A 22,424-nucleotide genomic window follows, 5' to 3' on the forward strand; every position below is an offset into this window, starting at 1 on the left:
TGCACAGATAAGTTTAGCCCTGTTGTGTAGTGTTTTAATGACTCCCTATTGTTGCGAGGGAGGGTGGTGGGATTGTTGGTGAATGTATCTGCCTGTATAGCTGGGTTTTCTATAGACTGAGAAAACCAAGGTTCCATCAGGCTGGCGGGTGACTAGTGTGTCTAAGAACAGAAGGCAGTTGTTTTTTTCTTCTTCCAAGGTGAATTTGATTCTAGGCTGTTGGTTGTTTAAGTGTGTGAGGAAGGAGAGGAGTGCATCGGAGCCATGTGGCCAAATAGCGAACATATCATCAACATAGCGAAGCCATATGGTTTGTTTTTTTGTGGGGCAGAGTTTAAGGCTTTCTCTTCAAAGTCTCCATATAAAAGTTGGCCAAGGGTGGGGGAGAGTGGAGAACCCATGGCTGTCCCCCTCTATTTGTTTGTAGAATTTTTTTGCCAAGCAAAATAGCCTGAGTTCATTGTGAACTGAAATAGGGCTGTGTTATCGGGAGGAAATTTAGCTTAGATTAGCTCTACGGATTCTTTGAGTGGGACATTTGTGAATAAGGAGGAGACATCAAAACTGACCATTACGTCAGTGTGTTTGAGTGTAAGGTTTTCTATGCTGGCTTTGAAGTGGGCTGAGTTTTTTATGTGAGAAGGTGTGTTTCCAGTATAGTGTGTGTGAGCTTTGGCCAAATATTTAGCTAGTTTGTATGTGAGGGAATCAATGCCATCCGCTATGGGACGTAATGGCACATTTTCCTTATGTAATTTTGGGAGTCCATAAATATGGGTGGATATGGAGTTAAATGGTTTTAATTTGTTAGTGACTTCTACAGGCCAAGAGGTGACCTTCTTAAGGAGCCTGTGGAGTTTTCTAATTTGTGAGTTGGTGGGATTGTGCTTGATAGGGAAGTAAGTAGCCTGATCTAACAATAGAGCATTAAGCTTACCTGTGTAATCCTTTGGTTAAGCAATACTGTGGCATTCCCTTTATCTGCTTTGGTGATTATTATTTCCTTGTTTTTCTTTAATTCTAGTAGAGATTTAATTTTCTTACTGGGCATGTTAGTTTTTGGTGGTTTTGCTTTGGTCAGAACACAAGCCACATCCAGTCTAATATCATTGGCAACGTGGTTTGGAAGGTGTCGTATCCTGCATTCAATTCGTATCATAATATCTTCAGCAGGTATTCTTCTGGGCACTATGGCGAAGTTGTGGCCACGTGAGAGAGTGTCGAGTGCTTCAGGTTTCACACTAACTGATGAAAAGTTGACTGCCATTTCGGTAGGAAGTTGTGGTTTTGAGTTTGAGTTCTTTTTTAAAATTTAAAATTTTTTGATGTGTCGATTTTAAAATCGACAACTTTTATATGGAGATGTTTGAAGAGAAAACCTTAAACTCTGCCCCACAAAAACCAACCATATGGCTTCGCTATGTTGATAATGTGTTCGCTATTTGGCCACATGGCTCTGATGCACTCCTCTCCTTCCTCACACACTTAAACAACCAGCAGCCCAGAATCAAATTCACCCTGGAAGAAGAAAAAAACAACTGCCTTCTGTTCTTAGACACACTAGTTACCTGCCAGCCTGATGGAACCTTAGTTTTCTCAGTCTATAGAAAACCCACCCATACAAGCAGATACATTCACCAATAATTCCCCCCCCTCGCAACAATAGGGAGTCATTAAGACACTACACAACAGGGCTAAACTTATCTGTTCAAATGACAATGCCCTAACCACAGAACTAAACCACATTCTCAACATTTTCTCTGCCAATGGCTACCCCCCCCCAAAAAAAATATTGAAACTAATAAACCACAACCCCCCCCTCCCCTCCTCACAACAAGGATTACTCTAAATCCATCACCATACCCTATATCCGAGGCACCTCGGAAAAAATTACAAAAATCCTAAAAAAACATGACTTAACTTCTTGTTACAGGCCATATAAAAAATTGGCATCCCTTATCTGGTCTACTAAAGACACCCCCCCCCCCCCCTTAGACCTACCTGGTATATACCAGGTCCCTTGAAGCTGTAAGCTGTTCTACTTTGGCCAAACAGGCAGGACAGCTAATATCAGAATTTCAGAACAGAAGGACTACATCCGGTTTCACCAATACAGCCACTCTGGTCTTGCAGACCATGCGGTGGATACCCGCCATAGAATACGGTGGAAGAAAGCCACAATAATACACCGTAGTAAATTCAAATACGGAAGACTTTTCGTGGAATCAGCCTCAGCCCTAAGAAACAATCCAAACCTCAACAAATTTGGTTGCATTAGACTGTCCCAAATTTGGGAAACCTACATCAGAAGCCCTTCAGCCCAATCACCCAAGAATTCCAACATTGCCTGCTAGGGGGCACCATCAGGACTTTTAAGAGAAAGAATAGCTTCCTGCTTCATCCTCATTTACTGTTTGTTGTGCTTGCGTGCATGTGTCTCGTTTTTAAGTTCCTGTGAAAATGGCAATGTGATGTTGCCGAAACATTGGGAGTGTATTAAAATTTATTTTAATGTATATCCTAGCATACGTTGTAATTTCCTTAAGCTATTTAGTAAAAATGCATAACCAATGTCTAAGCCTTTCCATGATAATTAGGTAGTTAGATTAATAAACCAATATTTTGCTTACCTTTGTAGGAACCTGCTTTTTATAATAAGCTTGTATTTTGCCATTCAATAGTGTGCTTGCAGGTGCTCAATCATTCATATCGAAGAGACAGTGAGTACACACAGAAGAGTAAATTTTATGTGTTTATCAAGGATTTTATAATTTCACATTTTTGAGATGGACGGCATGCAAATGAGAATGGTATAGGGCAACCCATGAAAGTTGGTTAGTGGTAGACAGAAGTGGAAAGCAAGAAATCATATTATTGTTATTGTCATCAGGAGTCCATGGAGTCAAAAGACTATTAAGGGGAGATTTGACTATCATATATAGCTCATCATATTGTATCTTAAACACATTTATTGTATCCATACTCATCACTGTCTCAGACAATGTATTCCAATCACTCACCAAGCTCCATGCAAAATACCTATTCTTCACTCTGCCTGCTAACATGTCTCAATTCTTCCCACCCCCCTCAATTACCTCCTATTTCCTAGATTTTGCAAATTGCATTTCAGAATTCCATGTTAGCTAATCATCTCTGGACGTTTTCCAATCTTTTGAAGACCAGGTAAAGAAATCTGTCCTGCCATAGTAATATATATGTAACTTGATCAACGCCTTATAGAATCCAATCATAACATCCTTTCTTCTATACAATAACATTCTCTGGTTCAGTGCCATATTCTGCTCCCAACAGAATTTATTTTAGCTATCACTTGGAGAGCTTACATGTTTGCCATACATGTTAATTTATTTTTAACAATATTGATGAGAACACAGACTGATAAGAAAATAATTACTGTTTATTAACTTATTTGCTGATATTTCGCTGGTATTATATCCAGCATCTTCAGAGCACAAAAACAGTTTGACACAGTATGCAAAACAATAACAATCTGGTATAACAATCAGACTAGTTTAAACAATTGCAACAGACAACACGAAGACTAAAATCCTAATTAGGCACCATCTATGTTGGGGGAAAAAAAAACAGAGAAAACAGGTAATATAATAAATTTAGTTTAATCCTTTATCCAAGTGAGAGCAAACAGAGTTTGCGCCTGAAAATATCATCAGGACTGAATATGGTGTTGTACTATCTTACCTGGGTAAGTAGTACAACACCAGGCAACTCGTAGCAAAGGTGGAGCAAACTACCAACACTCCTATCCCAGTATCTCCCATAATGCAAAACACATCTCCTTGCAGATATGTATAATGTTATGCATTAAGGGATTGGCCACTACCCAGACCAGCTTCGACCTTTATTGAGGTCTCCTCAGTGGGAGCCAGGCCCAGAGTTGGAGATACCAGGCAGAAGCAATAGCAAGGTCATCTTTACCTATAGGAGTTGCCAAAAGGTTTGCCACCTTTTTTTATTAAATTACTCTGGATTTAGAGAAATAAACTTTCAACAGAGAAAACAGGTATTAATTAGGTCTTAAGATGACTGTCTCCCAAATTTTTCGTAAATTTATACAGCCATACTTGTTGAAGTTTGGAGTATGTTTCAAGACTGCTGTTTATTCCAAAAACAATCTCTCTGACTTATAATGACTACTGTGTAGCACTTTTGTTTTTTTTTTCCAATTGATCCTGCATGCAGGGGGTATGTAAGGAATGGTATGCTACACCTAACTTGTATTAACACAACAGTGCCAGATGTATTTTTTATGTTCACTGAGGCAGATGGCCACAGTTCTTCCTATCTATCTATAGTAAGCTCAATTACATGAACAGGGTGCTTCACAGACTCCTGGATGTGACAGAGAGAGAGATTCTGTCCTTGGGTGAACAGATGAGAGTTACCAATTTGGCATATGGTTTAAATACGGTATGTAGTTGGTGTTTATTAAGCAGTTTAGATATCTTTTCAGATGTATGAATGTATGAAATGGTGACAGATTTGTTGTATTCTTGTGTGGTAGACAGTGGGGGGTGGGATTTCTGGTGAGCATTTAGTATTTTTTCTATCATACTGAGATTATAGCCATTGGCTAAGAAGGTGTAACTTAGTGAGTTCAGCTGTGAGAGCATTGTCATTGGAACAAATCACTCTAGCTCTGTGGGTTAAAGTTTTTAGGATACCATACTGTTGAGATGGGTAATAGTGTGGCTGTTTGTGCAAATATCTCCCTGTATGTGTGGATTTTCTAAACCAAAAAAAAAGATATAATAAATTTAGTTTAATCCTTTATCCAAGTGTGAGCAAACAAAGTTTGCGCCTGAAAGTATCTTCAGGACTGGGTTAGGTTGGTACATACCAGGGCAACTCGTTGCAAAGGTGGAGCAAGCTACCAACACTCCTATCTCAGTATCTCCTATAATGCAAAACACATCTCCTTGCGGATATGTCTAATGTTATGCATTAAGGGAAGGGCCACTACCCAGACTAGTTTCGACCTTTATTGAGGTCTCTTCAGTGGGAGCCAGGCCCAAGTGGAGATATCAGGCAGAAGCATTAGCAGGTCATCTCTACCTATAGGAATTGCCAATTGGTGTGCCACCCTTTTTTAATAGGGTGTGCCACCCTATTCCTATAGGTAGAGATGACCTGCTAATGCTTCTGCCTGATATCTCCACTTGGGCCTGGCTCCCACTGAAGAGACCTCAATAAAGGTCGAAACTAGTCTGGGTAGTGGCCCTTCCCTTAATGCATAACATTAGACATATCCGCAAGGAGATGTGTTTTGCATTATAGGAGATACTGAGATAGGAGTGTTGGTAGCTTGCTCCACCTTTGCAACGAGTTGCCCTGGTATGTACCAACCTAACCCAGTCCTGAAGATACTTTCAGGCGCAAACTTTGTTTGCTCACACTTGGATAAAGGATTAAACTAAATTTATTATACTCTAACCAAGTGAAAAATAAACTTTCAACAAAAAAAAAGATAAGGAACCATCTGGAAGATGTGTGATTAGTGTATCCAGGAAGGGCAGTCATTAGCTTCCATTTCCATTGTAAAGTGGATTTTTAGGCGTTGGCTATTTAAATGCACTAAGAATGTATCCAGTCAGTGGCGTAGCTATGGGGGGGTGAGGCGGTCCGCCACCATACTGTCTATAGAACAGCAACTGAGTGATGAAATAGACTTCGACAATGTCATCGACGATTTTGCTAATGGAAAAGCAAGAAAAATGACATTTTAGAATGTTGGAATTAAAGTTTTACTTCAAAACTAAACATAGTGTTTTAATTTATTTCCGTATACGTCGTTTTCACTTTTTGTAGTATTTTTGGTGTGTATTGAGAGGGGCGGCAAACTCAGAGACTGCCCCAGGCGGCAAAAGCTCTAGCTACACTGTTGTACCCAGTATCCAATGTGTCTGGACCATGTGGCCAAATAGCAAGCACATCAACATAGCATAGCCAAAGCCTTAGTTTCAGAGTGGCTGTATTGATAGCTAGCTTTTCCAAGTGTTTTATGTAGAAATTGGCTAAGGGGGGGGGTAGCCCATTGCTGTCCCATCTAATTGTTTGTATATTTTCCCTTTCCATGTAAAATAACCTGCATATACTGTGAATTTAAATAGTTCAAATATATCAGGAAAAAGTGTGACTTTAGTAAACCAAGAGTTTCAATTAACAGTATATTTGTGAATAGTGAAGTGATATCAAAATCCACCATGATATCTGAGCTTTTTAAGATATGGTTTTCTAAAATGCTTTTTAGGCGAAGAGAATTTTTAACAAAGGAGGGAGAATGGATTGATTGAGTGGCTAGGAGTTTAGCTACATGTTTAATAGTTTGTATGTATGACTATTTATACTATCCACAATAGGGCATAGGGTGTGTCTCGTTTGTGAATTTTAGGTGCTCCATATATTTTAACATGGAAGAGCTTGAGTTTGTTAACTGTTTCTTTAGGACAGGAAGTGACTTTTTTCAATAATTTGCAGACTATATTCTTTTGCTAGTTGGTGGGATCCCAATCTATAATTTGGTATGTTGACTGATCTTGTAGAAGTGTGTGCATTTTTCTTTCATATTCTGTTGAATTCATCACGACAGTTGCATTCCCTTTGTCTTCTTTAGTTATAACAATGTGGTTATTACTGTATATAGCTCTTTTAAAGCAATGATTTCCTTCTGTGGGATACTGTTTTTTGGGAGGCTTGGAATGGATTAGGATGTTGGCCACATCTAAATGAATGTTATTGGCTGCTGCTAGAGGCAAGTCGTATATTTCCTGTTCAACAGAAGTCATTATTTTGGCTTTTGGAACTTTCTTCGGAGTAATAGCAAAATTGTGTCCTCGACTTAATGCACTAGTAGCTTCATTGGTTAAGGCTACTGATGTTCAATTCACAATGACGTGATCTTGTTGTAATTGCAGTTGTTTCATAGTGCTATGTTGTTGGAGAATTTTTCTGGTGCCAGTTTTTAACTTTGATTAATGTTTTATTAGCCGTTGTGTCGGTGATGCTGTCAAGGATATTTCACAGTTTCATGTTTAAAATATCACATGGTTTGTCATGTAGAGTGTTGATAGTTGAATTTATTTTTGACATCTCCATGTCAGTAGCATGAATCTGTTCACACAGAAGTGCAAAACTTGCTCGTTTGTAAATGCGTGCTTTGGCCGAGTGAAACTTATTTTTAATTTTGACACAGTGTTGTTAAATTGGTATCTTGGCACCTCTTTAAGAAGGTTTTATTTGTGCTCTGAATTCATTCCAATCTTGCCTATCAAATTTCAAAGCATTTTGCAACATCAAACGGACAGCTCCAATCATTTGCCCATGCACATAATCTATTCAGAGCATACTGCAAAGCCACAACATCTACTGTACTTCCCATAGCCCTTCCCAACTTTACATCATTGGTGAACAGCTGTGCATCTGAAGTTATTAGAATTATCTAATATCTCCTGATATTAGAATTGTAGATATCAAACTTAGCTGTTTGCTTTATGCAGATAATGATGATGTACTTATGAACACATCCGATGCCAAATCTCCAGTATTCTGCAACAAACTGAATAACAGCTGTAACATATTTGGCATGGAAATTAGCAATAAAAAGACCAAAACTATGAAAATAGGCAGGAACATAGAAAACTTGGCTGCATTCCCAATGGAGAACATATAGAATAAATAAAATATTTGAACTATTTATGCACAATTTTTAATGAAGATGGCAAATTAACTTTGGAAATAGACAGCAGAATAAGCAGAGGTAGTAAATGCTTGGAAGCTAGTTGAATGAATGTGTGTGAAATAAGAGAGAACATAGCCAAAAGACTAAACTATCAGTATACAAGACAGTGTTCAAACCACTTTTAAGTTATGGATCTGAGAATCAGGTCAGAAATAAAGCACTTGCTCAAAGATTAGAGATCACAGGTATGAGAGTTCTGAGAAAATTAGGGACTTGAATAGAGGCTTCAAAGCCAGAACTGTATTAAAAAAATGAAGACATTAGGAAGGAACTTGACATTATTAGCATTCAAGAATGTGTCAGCAGAGCTAATCTAAAGTGGTTTGGTCACTTAAACAGAATGAGAGAAGAAAGTTCAGCAAAACAGGCATATGACTGAAAAAGACCTAAAGGAAGACCATTGTCTGGTTGGAATGATTCAGTCAGACATGTCTTAAAAGAATGAAATGTTAGATATGACAGTATTGGAGTGCTGAAGAAGACTAATAGATTAATTTAGAGGGAAATTGATAGATTAACAATAATGTAAACTCATAGTGTAAATCATGTAGTGTTGTCATAATATTCCGAATACCCTTTGAAGATATATATCAGGAAGAAGATGATGATATATATCCCAGTAGTGTTTTCTCCTAGCTACTACATGACTGCTTGCCAAATAAGGTTTCCATTATAACATCTTTTGCTGTTCAGTTATATTCATATGCAGACAAATCGGCCCTTCAGAACACATGCAATTTACAGACAAAAAATACTTGTGGTGGTGGTGGGCGGTAGATGGCAATGATGTAGTTGATTCGTAGTAGAAGTTTGGTAGTGGTGGAGACGGAGAGTTGTATAGTGGGTGTTCTCCCACGATGAGTCTTCGGACTCCTTGGAGGTGTTATGAATAATAAGAATAATATTTCTATTATTGTTTTTCATCTCCTACTGATGATGTTTTATGATAAGATGATATATTTGATAATGTTATTTATTAGTAAATTAGTATTTATGCTGTGACATATGTACTTTTGAATAAATCTTGAGTAAATAAATAAAATAAAAGTAAATAAATATGAGTAAATATGTGTTTTGAGTAAATCAAATTCTTACTCCCACACATGGTACTGATATTTTTTTAACATTAAAAAAAAATAATAATAACAATACTTACGATGAACATTAACAAATACAGGTTCTTCTCTAATGCCATAATGGTTTTCAGCACGAATTATATATTCACCGCGATCGTCAGTTCTGCAACGATTAATGGTGAAGTAATAATCATTGTCTTGGTATCGTTTCATATGTTTGACACTCTGACGTAATTCTGAGCTGTCACGGAACCTGAAAAACAAAAATAACAGGTACTCAAAAAGTAATCAAACTATGTCCATCCTTTTTTATTTTTATTTTTATTTTTATTTTAATTACCATTGGCAGAGTGTCAAGGTATGTACATCTCAGAAATATATTTGATTCAGTAGGTCATCAATGATGACAAGGATCCATCTTGGGATTAGATTTCAAATTGATCACAGCTGACAGTACTATAGTCTAGTGCCAGTCACTTGAACGTGTTTTGGCTTTTCATTTTCAAAGAGTAAGATCTTCTCTGGAATAATTTTTTGATATATCATCATGTTTTGAGGAAATGCTCCAGGGAGCTAACAACAGCTTTGACATAAATGATTAACATGAGTCTTATACTTGGCCCAGTCCCAAAGGAGTGTAAAGGAGGCAAAATTGTTCCTCTTCACAAGGGGGTGTTAAGATTTAGTCTTAGAATCATAGTTCAATCCCAGTCTTGAGTTTTGGTTAAATTATTTCAATGCAATGAGGACTAAGATTCAGAACTGAGTTGACAATAACAGCTTTCTCTTTAGAAGACAGCATGGGTTTGCTAAAGGAAGATTGTGTTTTAGCAATATACTTACTTATTAACATGATGACAAATACATATCAAGTGTTATATTTAGGTTTTCAAACTCTTTGGATAGATTGCCAAGCTGGTAATTAAATTGTAATGGATAGGAAACCATGTAACCATGAAGGAAAGGATGGAGTTGGACAGTATCATGCTGGATCGTATCTTGGCAGTCTGATTGGTATCAGCATTTGTGTGTGTATGTCACAAAGGCAATGCCGGTTTTATCATTAGGCGAACCTAGGCAATCGCCTACGGGCGCTAAGATTTCGGGGCACCAGATTTTGCTACATAGTTCAGGGAAAAATTACAACCTTCGGTTAAAATTAGTAAAACCTTGATTAATAATAAGAAAACTGAAATGTTTGATCCAATAATGAATGAACATCTTCGAAGAATAAAAGATAAAGATACATATGTGCATTATCTTGGAAAAGATATTAAAAATGAAATAATAAACATCTTTGCCAATGCGATAAAAAAGAAAATTTTAGAATCTGTTGTTGCCGCAAAATATTTTCCATAATTATTGACTGTACGTTTGATATTGATCACATGGAACAAATGAGCATCGTACTTGTTCATAATGATATTATTTTTATAAATATCCACATGTGTAGGTATACGTGTGCATGTGTGAGTATGACAAAATATATATAGAGAGACAATGTATAGGGGTGCCTAAATTTTCTTTGCCTAGGAGCATCAGGCACTCTCGGACCAGCCCTGCACAAAGGTCTATTTTGGGCCATTGCCATTTAACTTGCATGTTAATGGTATTGAGAAAGTCCTAATTGAGTACATGGAGTTGTTTGTAGATGATGCAAACAAAGTTGGGAGGAACTGCATGAAGTAGAGCATCTGCATATAAAGCTACATCTTTTAACTGTAGCTTTGTGGAAGATTATGAAGAACTTGTCCAAGACTAATCACCTTTTCAAGTGTTCAGCTTCAACAGAACTAGTCTTTTCTGTAAAATGATGCAAAAAGAGCATGCATACAGTAGAATAGTCTCTTCAAAGAGGAAGGCTTTTCTATTTGTCAATAATGCACGAGTTCATACGTTAGATGTTGAGCATTTCCCTGATTCATAAAAATGAACATTTTGGATCAGCATATCAAACATTAAGATGAAATAAATCCGCGTTTTAACAATGTTCTGTGGCCAACTAATGGAGAAACCAGTATTAAAAGATTTCTGGAAGAGTTATAACATCAGATATGCTATAGTGGACATTGGCAAATCTTGGGAGAATGCAAACCAGAAATCATTGTCAGTGCAAGGAAAAATTTGTGGCTCTACATTGTGCCTAATTTTGAAGGGTTCAAATCCATCAAACAACAACAAAAAGAAACTGATATAGTGGCTCAGCATGGAAGAAAATCTTTGCCTTGAGTTGATATTGGAAGATGTAACTTGTTCTGTCTCATTCTGAAGATTAAAGAAGAAATCATTATTATTATTATCATCATCGGACCTCCATGGAGTCAAGAGACTCATTGCAGGAGGTCACACACACACAGCTCATAATACCTTAACTTAAATGCATTCACTGTCACTGTACTCACCACACTTTCAGACATAGGCATTCCATTCCAATTGCCAACCACTCTCCACTCAAAAAACCTACTCCTCACCCTCTTGCTTAAGCCCTCCTTATACAGCTATCAGGGATGGCTTCTCGTTTCCCTCCCCCCCTGTCTCTGGCCATTCTATGAAAAATCTCATCCATATTAATCTGGTAATTACACTTCACCGCATTATATGTCTCAATCACATCCTCTCATCTCATCCTATCTACCAGGCTCTGCAATTTGCATTCTCTCACTAATGACTCTTAATCTGTCCTCATATTCAATGTTCCAGAGACCCAAAATGATATAGTGGCTTAATTCTACAGTTAATCATCTCTGAATACTCTCTAACAACTCATTATCCTTTTGAAAACTAGGCAACTAAATCTGTGCACAGCAATCCATATGTGGTCTGAACAAAGTCTTCTACAATGGAACTATAACTTTCTTATTTCTACATGTCGCTATTCTTCACATCATTGCCATAATCTGCTATACTATTCTCATAATTTTAGCAAAATCTCTCTGAAATTTCAATGCCCTATCCACTATTACCTCCAACCTCCAGATCTTTCACCTCCCACATCTCATCTTGGCTTCCCAAATTTTAAAACCTTATACAATGCTATGTTGAACTGGCATTCTCTCTCTCCCTCCCTCTCTCTCTATCACACACACACACACACACACACACACACACACACACACACACACACACACACACACACACAGTCTATTCAAAAGTCCTCTTGCCAGGCTACAACATCTGTTCTGCTCCTCATAACTCTCCCCAACTTGACATCATCTGCAAACAATTTTATATCACCATACCATTCAATCCATCCCAATATATTTACATACAAATTAAACAGCAATACCCCAAAACAGATCTCTGGGAAACACCACTAATGACTTCCCACTTCTGGGATATTGCTCCCCCATACACAATTTACTGATATCTATTACATAGCAAATCTCCAATTCAATCTACTATCCAATCCCATTTGTTTCAGTTGACCATACTGTCGTATGAAAATATGTTGAAGGCCTTTGTGAAATCTAAATATATAACCATATACATCTGTTCCTTGTCCAGTGCATTTGCTATCTTGTTATAAGTAAGCAGATTACTAAAACGTGATCTTCCTATAGCAAATCCATGTTGTCCATCAAAGAGAATTCTGCTGCTGTCAACCCAGTTCTGAATCCTCGTTCTTGTTAGCCTCTTTCCACTTTGACTACAACTCTAGACATGCAGATTGGCCAACAATTCAAAGTCTTAGTCTTATTACTCTCCTTTATGATGCAGAACAATTTTGCACTGTTTCCACTCCTTTGAAACTTGGGCCATCTAAGATTCATGTTAAAAAGGTAAGTTAAAGTTGTTAACTCTAAAATATTCCCTCAGGACACATGGTGATATGCCATCAAGTCCTATGGCCTTATTGACATTCTTCTTCTTCAACCTTTTGGTTCTGTCCACTGCTGGACGAAGGTCTCCCCAATGGTTTTCCAGACCACTCTGTTTTCTGCCTCTCCCATCCATCTCACTCCTGCAATTTGTTTCAGTTCATCCCTCCATCCTCTTCTTGGTATTCCTTTTTGTCTTGCTCCATCCATTGGTCTTCACTCTGTTGTTTTTCTAGTCCATCTCCCATCACTGCATCTGGCAATATGGCCAGCCCATCTCCACTTAGCCTGTTTAATATATTTTACAATATCCATGACACCTGTTTGAGATCTTATCCAGGTATCTGTCTTCCTATCTCTTAATGTTATTTTTAGCATACTTCTCTCCATTCGATGTTGTGTTGTTCTCAGCTTTTTGTTTAGAGCTTCTGTTAAAGTCCATGTTTCTCCTCCGTATGTTAGGACAGGAAGTATGCACTGGTCGAAAGCATTCCTTTTTAGACTCATAGGGATGTCACTTCTGAATATATCTCTCATTTTCCAATAAGCCATCCATCCAAGGTGAATTCTTTGTTCAATCTCTTTTCTTTGGCAATCCTCAAAGGATAACAATTGGCCCAAATATACATATGAAGTAACTTGTTCTATTTCATGGTTTTTAACTTTGACAGTTCTATGGTTTATGTATTTATTCATTATTATTTTTGTGTTTTCTCTATTTATTTTTAATCCAATTACTCTGGAGGCTTCATTTAGCTGATTTAGCCTTTCTTCCAGATCTTATTGCATTATGTTTGCTTACTTCCTCATGTACCTCCTGTTCACTCACTATCAGTGACTCCCCCTTCCCTGTTTCCCCATTGTTCTAAATTTCTGCATTATGTTACATTCACAAGTATGGAATACCTTAATGTATTATTCATTTAACATTTCTATTATGTTCTCCTCAGTGGTTACCATTATCAACATCATCCTTCCATAATCATTCTTTCTTCTACTGGCAGCATATTGAAAAAATCTAGGATTTCTTTTGGTTTCATTTGCCAACTGCTACTCATATTGCACTTTAGCTATCCCTTATCAAGCAAGTCATCTTCCTTGCTTGATGTTTGTAATTCTCATAACCCATTATTGCTGCTCATCTTGTGCTGCCTCCACAATGTCTTTTTCTTCCAGGTTGTATACTTCACATCTCTTCAGTCATCTATTTTATCCCTACCATATTTAATCTCCTGATCTTTGGAATAGACTCAAACATTGATTTTGTCAAATCATTACTGAGTAGAGACTAAGTGGCAATGATTTCCTTCCCATTTAATTCTCCATTCCATGATAAAAGTGCAAGCCATCTCCTGAGGTTTGTCATAATTACCCAACTTATTGTTCCACATATAATCTTTCTCAGAGAAGTTATGATAAGTAAGCATGATATGGCCAGCCACCACCCAAGTGTTCACTTCATGGTAGCTTTCACCAACTGAAGGAAGATTTGACCCTTTATTTACAATAACATCCTCTGATGAGATAATTTCCAAGCCCCACGATCCTTGTGTAGTCTTTATTACATACTGCTTAAGATAATTCTCTCTCAAAAACTCAAGAAATTCATTCTGCTTAGTTTCATACTTCATTTCAGTCCATAATGATCACCCTTTTCTTATTAGCCAGACCAGTTTCCCTATTCATTTCCTTCTCATCCTTCACATTACCAGGCCTACCCTACTAAACAAATCATCCTGTCCAACTCCAATTCATACAATACCTATTCAAAATGACTGTTACTATTTGCTACTTGCATCTCCATCTTAGATGGACATAACTCCTCTGCTGTCATCAGTAGCTTTCCTCTTTCTTTTCTGTCCTGTCTGTCTTCATGAAAAACTACATATCATGCCATCGCTATTCTGGTCAAAATGTCATTCTCTTTCAACCACATATCACTTTTTCCAATAACTTTTGGGCAAATGAACTCTATCAATGATACTATTTGATTTCTCTTATTTAAAATATTTCTTGTATTCCTAAACATACATACTAGCTCATTTCTCATTCTATAAGAAGTCCTGCTGATCCCACTTCTCAGATATGACTGCTCCATACTAGTCTTGTGGCCATACCTCTCTGTCATCACTGATATTACACCTCTCCTCAGACCTAAATGTTATCCCACCATCCTTGACTATCTTAATCCTTTCTTGCACACTCACACATCCACACCTGAAACCATCACCTACTACACTTCTCACATAGTGTCTCCCTGTCTGCTCTGACCCACTCCATTTCTCTTCTATCCTCAACATAACTCCCTGACATAAATGTTACCTCCACATTCTCAAGCATCTTAATCCTTTCTTGCACCATCACAAACACTCCTGAAATCATCTACTACATTTCTCACATAGTATCTCCCTGTCCATCCTGACCCTCCTTCCTATTTCCTCAACATAAACAAATGAAAGTCATTATTGTCTTCATTATGACCCTCACACCAGAAGAGCAATATAGGCCTTGTTTAGGAATTGATTCTCATAGCCAAATATATTTATCTCAAATGAGATGTAAAAACTAAAACAAGCTAAAATGGATTATTTCTTTAAGAAAAGCATGGCTCACTACTTCATACCTTCAGAAGAATGTCAAGAATCTGTCTTCTTCACATCAGACATGCAAAATTTTTTTACTCTTCTTGTAAGCTCATTATGACATTTTTTTTTTTTTTAAATACCTAGTCCACACATGAAAGGCCACAAGACCTATATCACACTAGTGCCGCATATGGGCTAGAGGAAGAGAAGAAAGGAGGAGTCTGTTCACATTTTGCTTGAACAGCTGAGGGTTGTAATTTTTGAGGAACGCAGAGTGGGGGAGACTGTTCCAAAGGACAGAAGTAGATGGAAGAAAAGAGGAAGCAGTGAAGTTGGCTCAGTGAGTTTTAAGATGGACAGTAAAAGGGTGTTGGTTAGGAGTGGCTCTTGTTTTAATGATTTTGGAGGAGAGTGGAGGAATAAAAGTGACCAATTGAGCAGAGCACTATACATGAAAGTATCTGTAGAAGAGGCAAAAGGCAGAAACTGACTCTATGAGAGAGGGATCAAAGTGGATCTGTGAGAGTGGTATCAATAATCAGAGTGCCCTCTTCTAAATAGAATCAAGCAATATTCAAGAGGATTTTTGTGCACCACCACCCCAAATATGGGAGCAATATTCCTCAGCGAGAAGATTTGGGATTTGTATAGCATTAGCAGCCATGAAAGTGTGAAATAGTGTATTGTGCGAAAAAGTACACCAAGTTTTTTGGTGGCTGCAGAAGCTATAGTTGAAATATGGTTGTGCCAGGAAAGACTGCAGTTGCATGTCAGTCCAAGAAGAGAAATCGCATTGTGTTTGGATATCTGCAGTATTACTGAAGGGGAGGGATGTGAGCTCTTTCTTGCAAGAGATCAGACAGAATTGAAATTTTGGCATTGAAGTTTACAAGGTTGTTCTTGCCCCTCTGGGATATAGCAAGTAGATCTGAGATAAGGTCTCTGGTCATGGTAGATCTTGAGGATTCTAATACTTGAGCACTAACAGGTTTGTTGAATGAAAAGGAAGAATGGAGTGTACTGTCATTAGCAAAGCTGATGACAGTACACTCCATTCCTAAAGGGAGTATATGAACAGACTCCTTTTTTCTGTTCCTCTTGTCCACACATGGCACTAGCATACTATAAAAAAAAATTGCTGTCATCGGAAGGAACATGTGAAAGGGGCAGGTTGTGAGTTGGTAGAAAAATCAAAAAGTGGGAATTCAAGGATTTGCAGTCTCTGACATGGTATGTCAGTTCTCACAAGTGCCACCCTTGTGGTAGAAAGAGCTGTGTAATGTGTAGCTTGGGCAGTTGAGGTGTACAGTGGTGTTGAGGTTGTGTTGGTGTTCTGAAAGGAATAGTAGGTCTGGTTTAGATGACTGTAGGTGGTGGTGCACATCATTTATATTGCTGTTTAAGCCATGCATGTTGGATTTTTTTTTTTTGGTGGGGAGAAAAAAACGTGGAAACCTTTTTTTTTTTTTGGTAAAAAAATAGTGTTGGTGGGTTGTTTGGTTGGATTTCTGTTGGATTTTTTTTTTTTATTATTTTGTGTGGGAGAATTTTTGAGATCCACAATAAAAACACATTTCTTTTGGTTGTGGTTCATTGTGTTTAGGGAGGGAGAGAGATAAAAAGAAAGTTGGGCATGTAGAGAGGTGACAGACTCGCAAACATACTGCCCACACAGAGGGGAGTCAGTTTCCTCTCCATAAGTCCTAAAATATTTCAATAATTCATAAAAATCAGAAAATTTGGTATATTAGAGTGCAGTTTGATGCAGGTGAATTGCAAAGAGGGTTTTTTTTTTTTTTTTTTTTTTTTTTTTTTGATGGGGAGGAAAAAAAGGTTCAAATTTTCACCAATAGAGGGCACTGTACCACATGCCTCATTTGCAAATGCATGCAAATGAGAGTTCTATAAAACAACGGGTGTACTGCTGGCAGCTCATAATGAATGTGTGTGAATTCTCAGTCATTGGGGTGAACAGAATTATTTTTGTGAAAAGAAAAATTTGTTGTTGTGATGCTTACATTGGTGGATTAGGCATTGCTAGTGAAGTTGTTTTATGTAAGTGGGGAATCAGTAGCAGAAGCTTTACTAAAATTTTGAATGCAGAAAAGAATGAAGAAAGGTTGAAGTCCTATCACTCCTTCCAGACTACAGTCTCTAATACGATGTTTCGAGGAAACTGGAAATTTGTCAGATCGCCCTCGCACCGGCAGACCAGTGTTATCTGAAGCCTGTACCAGTGTTGTGGTATCAAAAATTAATGCCCTAGAGGCACAATCAACAAGTGGTGTAAGCAGTGCATGGGGAAACTGCAAGAATCACAGCCATAGCGAAAACATCTGTATTCCACATCCTTCGTGGTGTGTTAAACTTGTACCCATACAAGCTACGATCTCTTCACCAGCTGTTACAAGTGATACTACTAAGAGGGAGGAATTTGCAACATGGGCTTTGACAAAAGTTGCAGAAGATCCACAATGGCTGTACAACATCTTCTGAATGTTGTGCATTGACAACCATTTGGTAGCCCATGTATTAACATGGGCTATTAATTAACATGTATTATTAGTGTAAAGTTAGGCACTTTTGTCAGAGAAGATGGAATGAGTTTTATCATATTGGATAAAAGGTGGCAGTATATCACCTGGTGATGAAAGTCATCTACCACCTACATGTTAAGTTGACATTTCCTCCAACTAGGGACGATGTGTCTTTGCAGTAGCAATGCTTGCCAGGTGAGAAAAGCATGAGAAAAGCAAGGAGTTTTCTGACTATCTCCCTCCAAAATTAATCGAGTGACTCCGATTCCTAGGTAACTATGAAGATGATTGAAGATCTGATTCAAAAGAATTGATATTTCTCTTATAGGGAATTCCTTCACCTCTCTTGCTTGAAGGTGTAGTTCTGTTTATTGAATTAATGCAGCAATTTTCATCCGGTGTGCCGTGAGATTTATGAAAACAAATTAATTGAAAGAAATAATGTCGTAATTTGTGCATTTATTTATTAGTGTCTGATCTTCCCCTCTTCTTGTGCATGTAAATCAATCAAAATTGTGCCTATTTTTTGCCAGATCATCAAAAAAAATTAAAAGAATATATTTTTAGTGTGCCGCAGAATTTTAATAATTAGTCTAGGTGTGCCGTATTATGGAAAAGGCTGAAAATCACTGAATTAATGAATCTTATTCCTTAGATAGAGTTATGTTTTAGAATAAAATTTTTTGTTATGATGATGTTTTTATTAATATGCAATGGATAGTCATGTTTACATGTTAATTCAGCAGTTTTCCAAAAATAGACATTTTTTATAATATACAGCTAATTCTCTACTTACACAGCTTTTTTTTCACACAGTATATTTTGATTTAACACACTTCAAATGGCACTTATTTTTAAATTTTCTGTTTGAATTCAGTTCTGTTAAAAAGGAAATTTCCATTATAAATATCATTTCCTAGAACAGTACATATGTCACTAGGAAATAATAATTATAATGGAAATTCCCTTTTTAACAGAACTGAGTTCAAAGAAGGTGATTAATTTTGGGGAACCTCCTCAAATGTTTTAAATAACAGAGTTATCCACAGAATATAGATAATTGTGGTTACAATAAAAAAATCAGTTTTTTAATTAAGATTCCCCCAAAGACAACAGATGATCTGTTGTATTTACTTGCTGTTGGTTCCTGGAAGCAGAATGGTGCTATGCTGATTCCTTGAAGTTAAGGGAGGCCTGCCTATATAAAGCTGCTTGGAAGGAGTTAAGCTGTTTGCCAAACAACCGTTTCTTGTCTATGATTTGAAATGTTTACATATCTTGTGTGTTTTCATGCAATAGAGGTATACAGGTATGTATTAAATTTTGAAGTTTGGTACATGTATTATCAAATTAGTAAAATTAATTATCGATTATTTTCAGATATTTTCGTAACATTACCCCATTAATCATGATGCCAGATAACTCAGTTAGACAGAAGAAGAAAAGAAAAGCTATTTCTTTAGAAACTAAGATGCAAATTTTAGATTGTTTAGCAGCTGAAGAAGGTTCACTATCCTTAGGGAAATATTTTGGATTGAACGAAGCTATTGTGAGAATGATTAAGAAAAATGAAGAGGCCATTAGAAAATCTGTTGGAAGTTTTTCCACTTGATTATACTATAAATTAAAGATACCAAGAAATTATATATTATATGCTTGGTTTAATCCATTATCCAAGTCTAAGCAAAGTTTGCACCTGAAGTATTTTCAGGACTGGGGCAACTCATATATAGAAGCTAATGACTTCACATCACTTGCCTTAGTATCCCATAATGCAAAGTACATATCCTTATGGACATGTATAATGCAATGCATTATGGGAGGGGATTACTACCCAGACCAGTTTTGACCTTTATTGAAGTCTCATCAGTGGGAGCCAGACCCAAAGGTGATACTAAGGGTGAAGTAACGCAGATGTCATAATTTCATATACGAGTAGCTAAAAGGTGTCACACCTTAATATTAAAATACTCTGGATTAGTTGTTGGAAGTTTTTCCATGTGGTTATATACTATAAATTAAAGATACCAAGAAATTATATTACTTGTTTTAATCTTTTATCCAATTGTAAGCAAACAATGTCTGCACCTGAAGTATTTTAAGGACAGGACAACTCGTATATTGTAGTTAATGAGTTCACATCACTTGTCTTAGTATCCCATAATGCAAAGCACATATCCTTGTGGACATGTAAAATGCTATGCATTATGAGAAGGATCAATACCCAGACCAGTTTTGACCTTTATTGAGGTCTCACTTCAACCTTAATATCACCTCTGGGTCTGGCTCCCACTGATGAGCATTATGGGATACAAAGGCAAGTGATGTGAAGTCATTAGCTTCTATATATGAGTTGCCCCAGTGCTGAAAATACTTCAGGTGCAAACTTTGTTTGCTTACACTTGGATGAAGTATTAAACCAAGTATATAATTTCTTGGTATCTTTAATTTATAGTATAACAAAGTGGAAAAACTGAAGGAGTAAAAGAATGCAAAGATCTAGAAGCAAAAGTTATGGAAAAGGTTCCAAAAATGGAAATGAAATGAAAGCAAGAGAAACTGAGAGAGTAAAAGAACGTAAAGATGTAGAAGTGAAAGTTATGGAAAAAGTTATAAAAAATGGAAATGAAATGAAATTTGGAAAAACTAAAGGAGTAAAAGAATGCAAAGATGTACAAGCAAAAGTTAGTGATCAGGGAGTGAAAGAGAGGATGAATGAGGGAAAAGGAAATAGTGTGGCCAAATGAGAGGTAGCCAGATAGAGAGTGAAATTGTTGAAATGCAAGACTTAATGAAACAGTTATTGGAAATGAAAAATGAAATGAAGGATATGTGGAGTGATGTTAGATGTCTAGTGAAAGCTAATGAAAGTGTGCAAGAGAACAGAATGAAAGAAAAAAGAGTAAAATAACTAACCCTCCAATTATGGAATCTCCATATACTGCTATCCTGGAATCACTTGTCCAGTGATTCCAGGATATTTATTTTACTCTTTTTTCTTTCATTCTGTTCTCTTGCACACTTTCATTAGCTTTCACTAGACATCTAACATCACTCCACATATCCTCCATATACTGCTATCCTGGAATCACTGGACAAGTGATTCCAGGATAGCAGTATATGGAGATTCCATAATTGGAGGGTTAGTTACTGACAGAGTCCATAAAGTCTGCTATCCGGGTGGGAGAATGAGTGCTTAATAATAATTAAGGCATTGGACAAGAGGATGAAATGAGCAAGAGAGTTAGTTGTGATTGTAGGGACGAATGATCTGAGTGGACATAAGAAGGATATAAGGATGAATATCAGGAGTCTATTGAGAAGAGTGAAAGATAACATGTAGTAGGAAAGGTTGTTGGTGTATTACCTAGATATGACAATGATCAGTTGTGATGGAGAGCCAAAATAATAAATGCTATGCTAGTGGAGTTGTGTGAGGAGAAGGGAGTGGAGTTTGTGGATGTATGGAACGTGTTTGAGGGTAGAATGAAATTATACAGGCATGACAGACCGCATTTAAATGGCTTTGGAGTGAGTGTGCTGGAAAAAGTGATGCTGGATGGAAGTATAGTGTGTGAAAGTACAGTTTGTGATGCATGCCAGAGATCAGAAGAAAGAGATGAAAGGAAAAATCAAGAGAATAGTACTGAAGAGACAGAAGTGTTTGGCAGTGGAAACAGTAGTAGTGTGAGAGAGGAAGAGAGAACAGGAATACAAGAGGAACAGGGGAAACAAGGGGAGCTTGGGTGGACAGGGAGTCATGGCATAGAGAGAGTGAATGTTGAAATTGGCAGTGAATGTGTGTATGAAGATGGAGTATATTGCAATGTGGGTGGAGAAGTTGAGACTAAGCAGATGTATGTGATAAATGGTGATAAAGGTGACTGGGCAGGTGTAGTGGGGAAATCACAACCAACACATGGCTTGGGTATGAGTGGCTATAGACCTAAAAATTAACTGATGTGTTTATTTACAAATGCCAGAAGTATCAGGAATGAAGGGGATGAAATGGTTTTAGTGATTGAGTTTATTCGCCCCAAAATCATTGGAATAAGTAAAACATGGTTGAATGAAGATGATATCATAACGGGAATAGAAATGAAGGGGTACAGTATTTTTTTGCTAGGATAGAAAGGGGTAGAAGGGGGAGAGTGCTGGTGATGACAGCAGGGGAATTAAGTCCACATAAGACAGATACGAAAGGGGAGAAACAGGGATAATGATCATGTGGTGTAAAGTGGAGGTTGAGAGGAAGACGTATTTAGTTGTATGTTGCTATAGGCCTGGGAATGTGGTGATGAAGAAGTGTATAAACAATTGGATTAGTGAACAAAGGAAGGGTAATTATTATAGGTAAGTATTTTAATTATGGTGGTATAGATTGGAATGAAGAGATAGCATTTGGGAATAAGGAAAATGAATTGCTCGAGTTCTTGAGAGATAACTATCTCAGGCAGTATATAAAGAAGGGCATGTGGGGATCAAGAGTTCTGGATCTCTTCATTTCATCATAGAATATAATTGTTAGAGGGGTTTCACATTTTCCTCTAGTTGGCAAAAGTGATCATGAAGTAATGACCTGCGTTATGGCTAGCCATTTGTAGACTTGTGAGGAAAGGATATATATGTGG

General features: G+C 37.2%; 1 protein-coding gene across 1 annotated transcript in view; it reads right to left on the reverse strand.

The window, feature by feature from the left end:
* Positions 1-22,424, reverse strand: part of LOC150096673 (twitchin-like) — a 2,440,784-nt gene that overhangs the window by 223,212 nt on the left and 2,195,148 nt on the right. Inside the window, exon 121 of the mRNA XM_090408679.1 lies at positions 8,934-9,106. Coding sequence (XP_090264805.1) covers positions 8,934-9,106 — 173 coding nt within the window. The remainder of the gene's footprint in view (positions 1-8,933; positions 9,107-22,424) is intronic.

Source organism: Typopeltis vanoorti, chromosome 18, assembly GCF_054136105.1.
Source record: "Typopeltis vanoorti isolate ZY-2024b chromosome 18, IOZ_Tvanoo_1.0, whole genome shotgun sequence".
Lineage (NCBI taxonomy): Eukaryota > Metazoa > Arthropoda > Arachnida > Uropygi > Thelyphonidae > Typopeltis > Typopeltis vanoorti.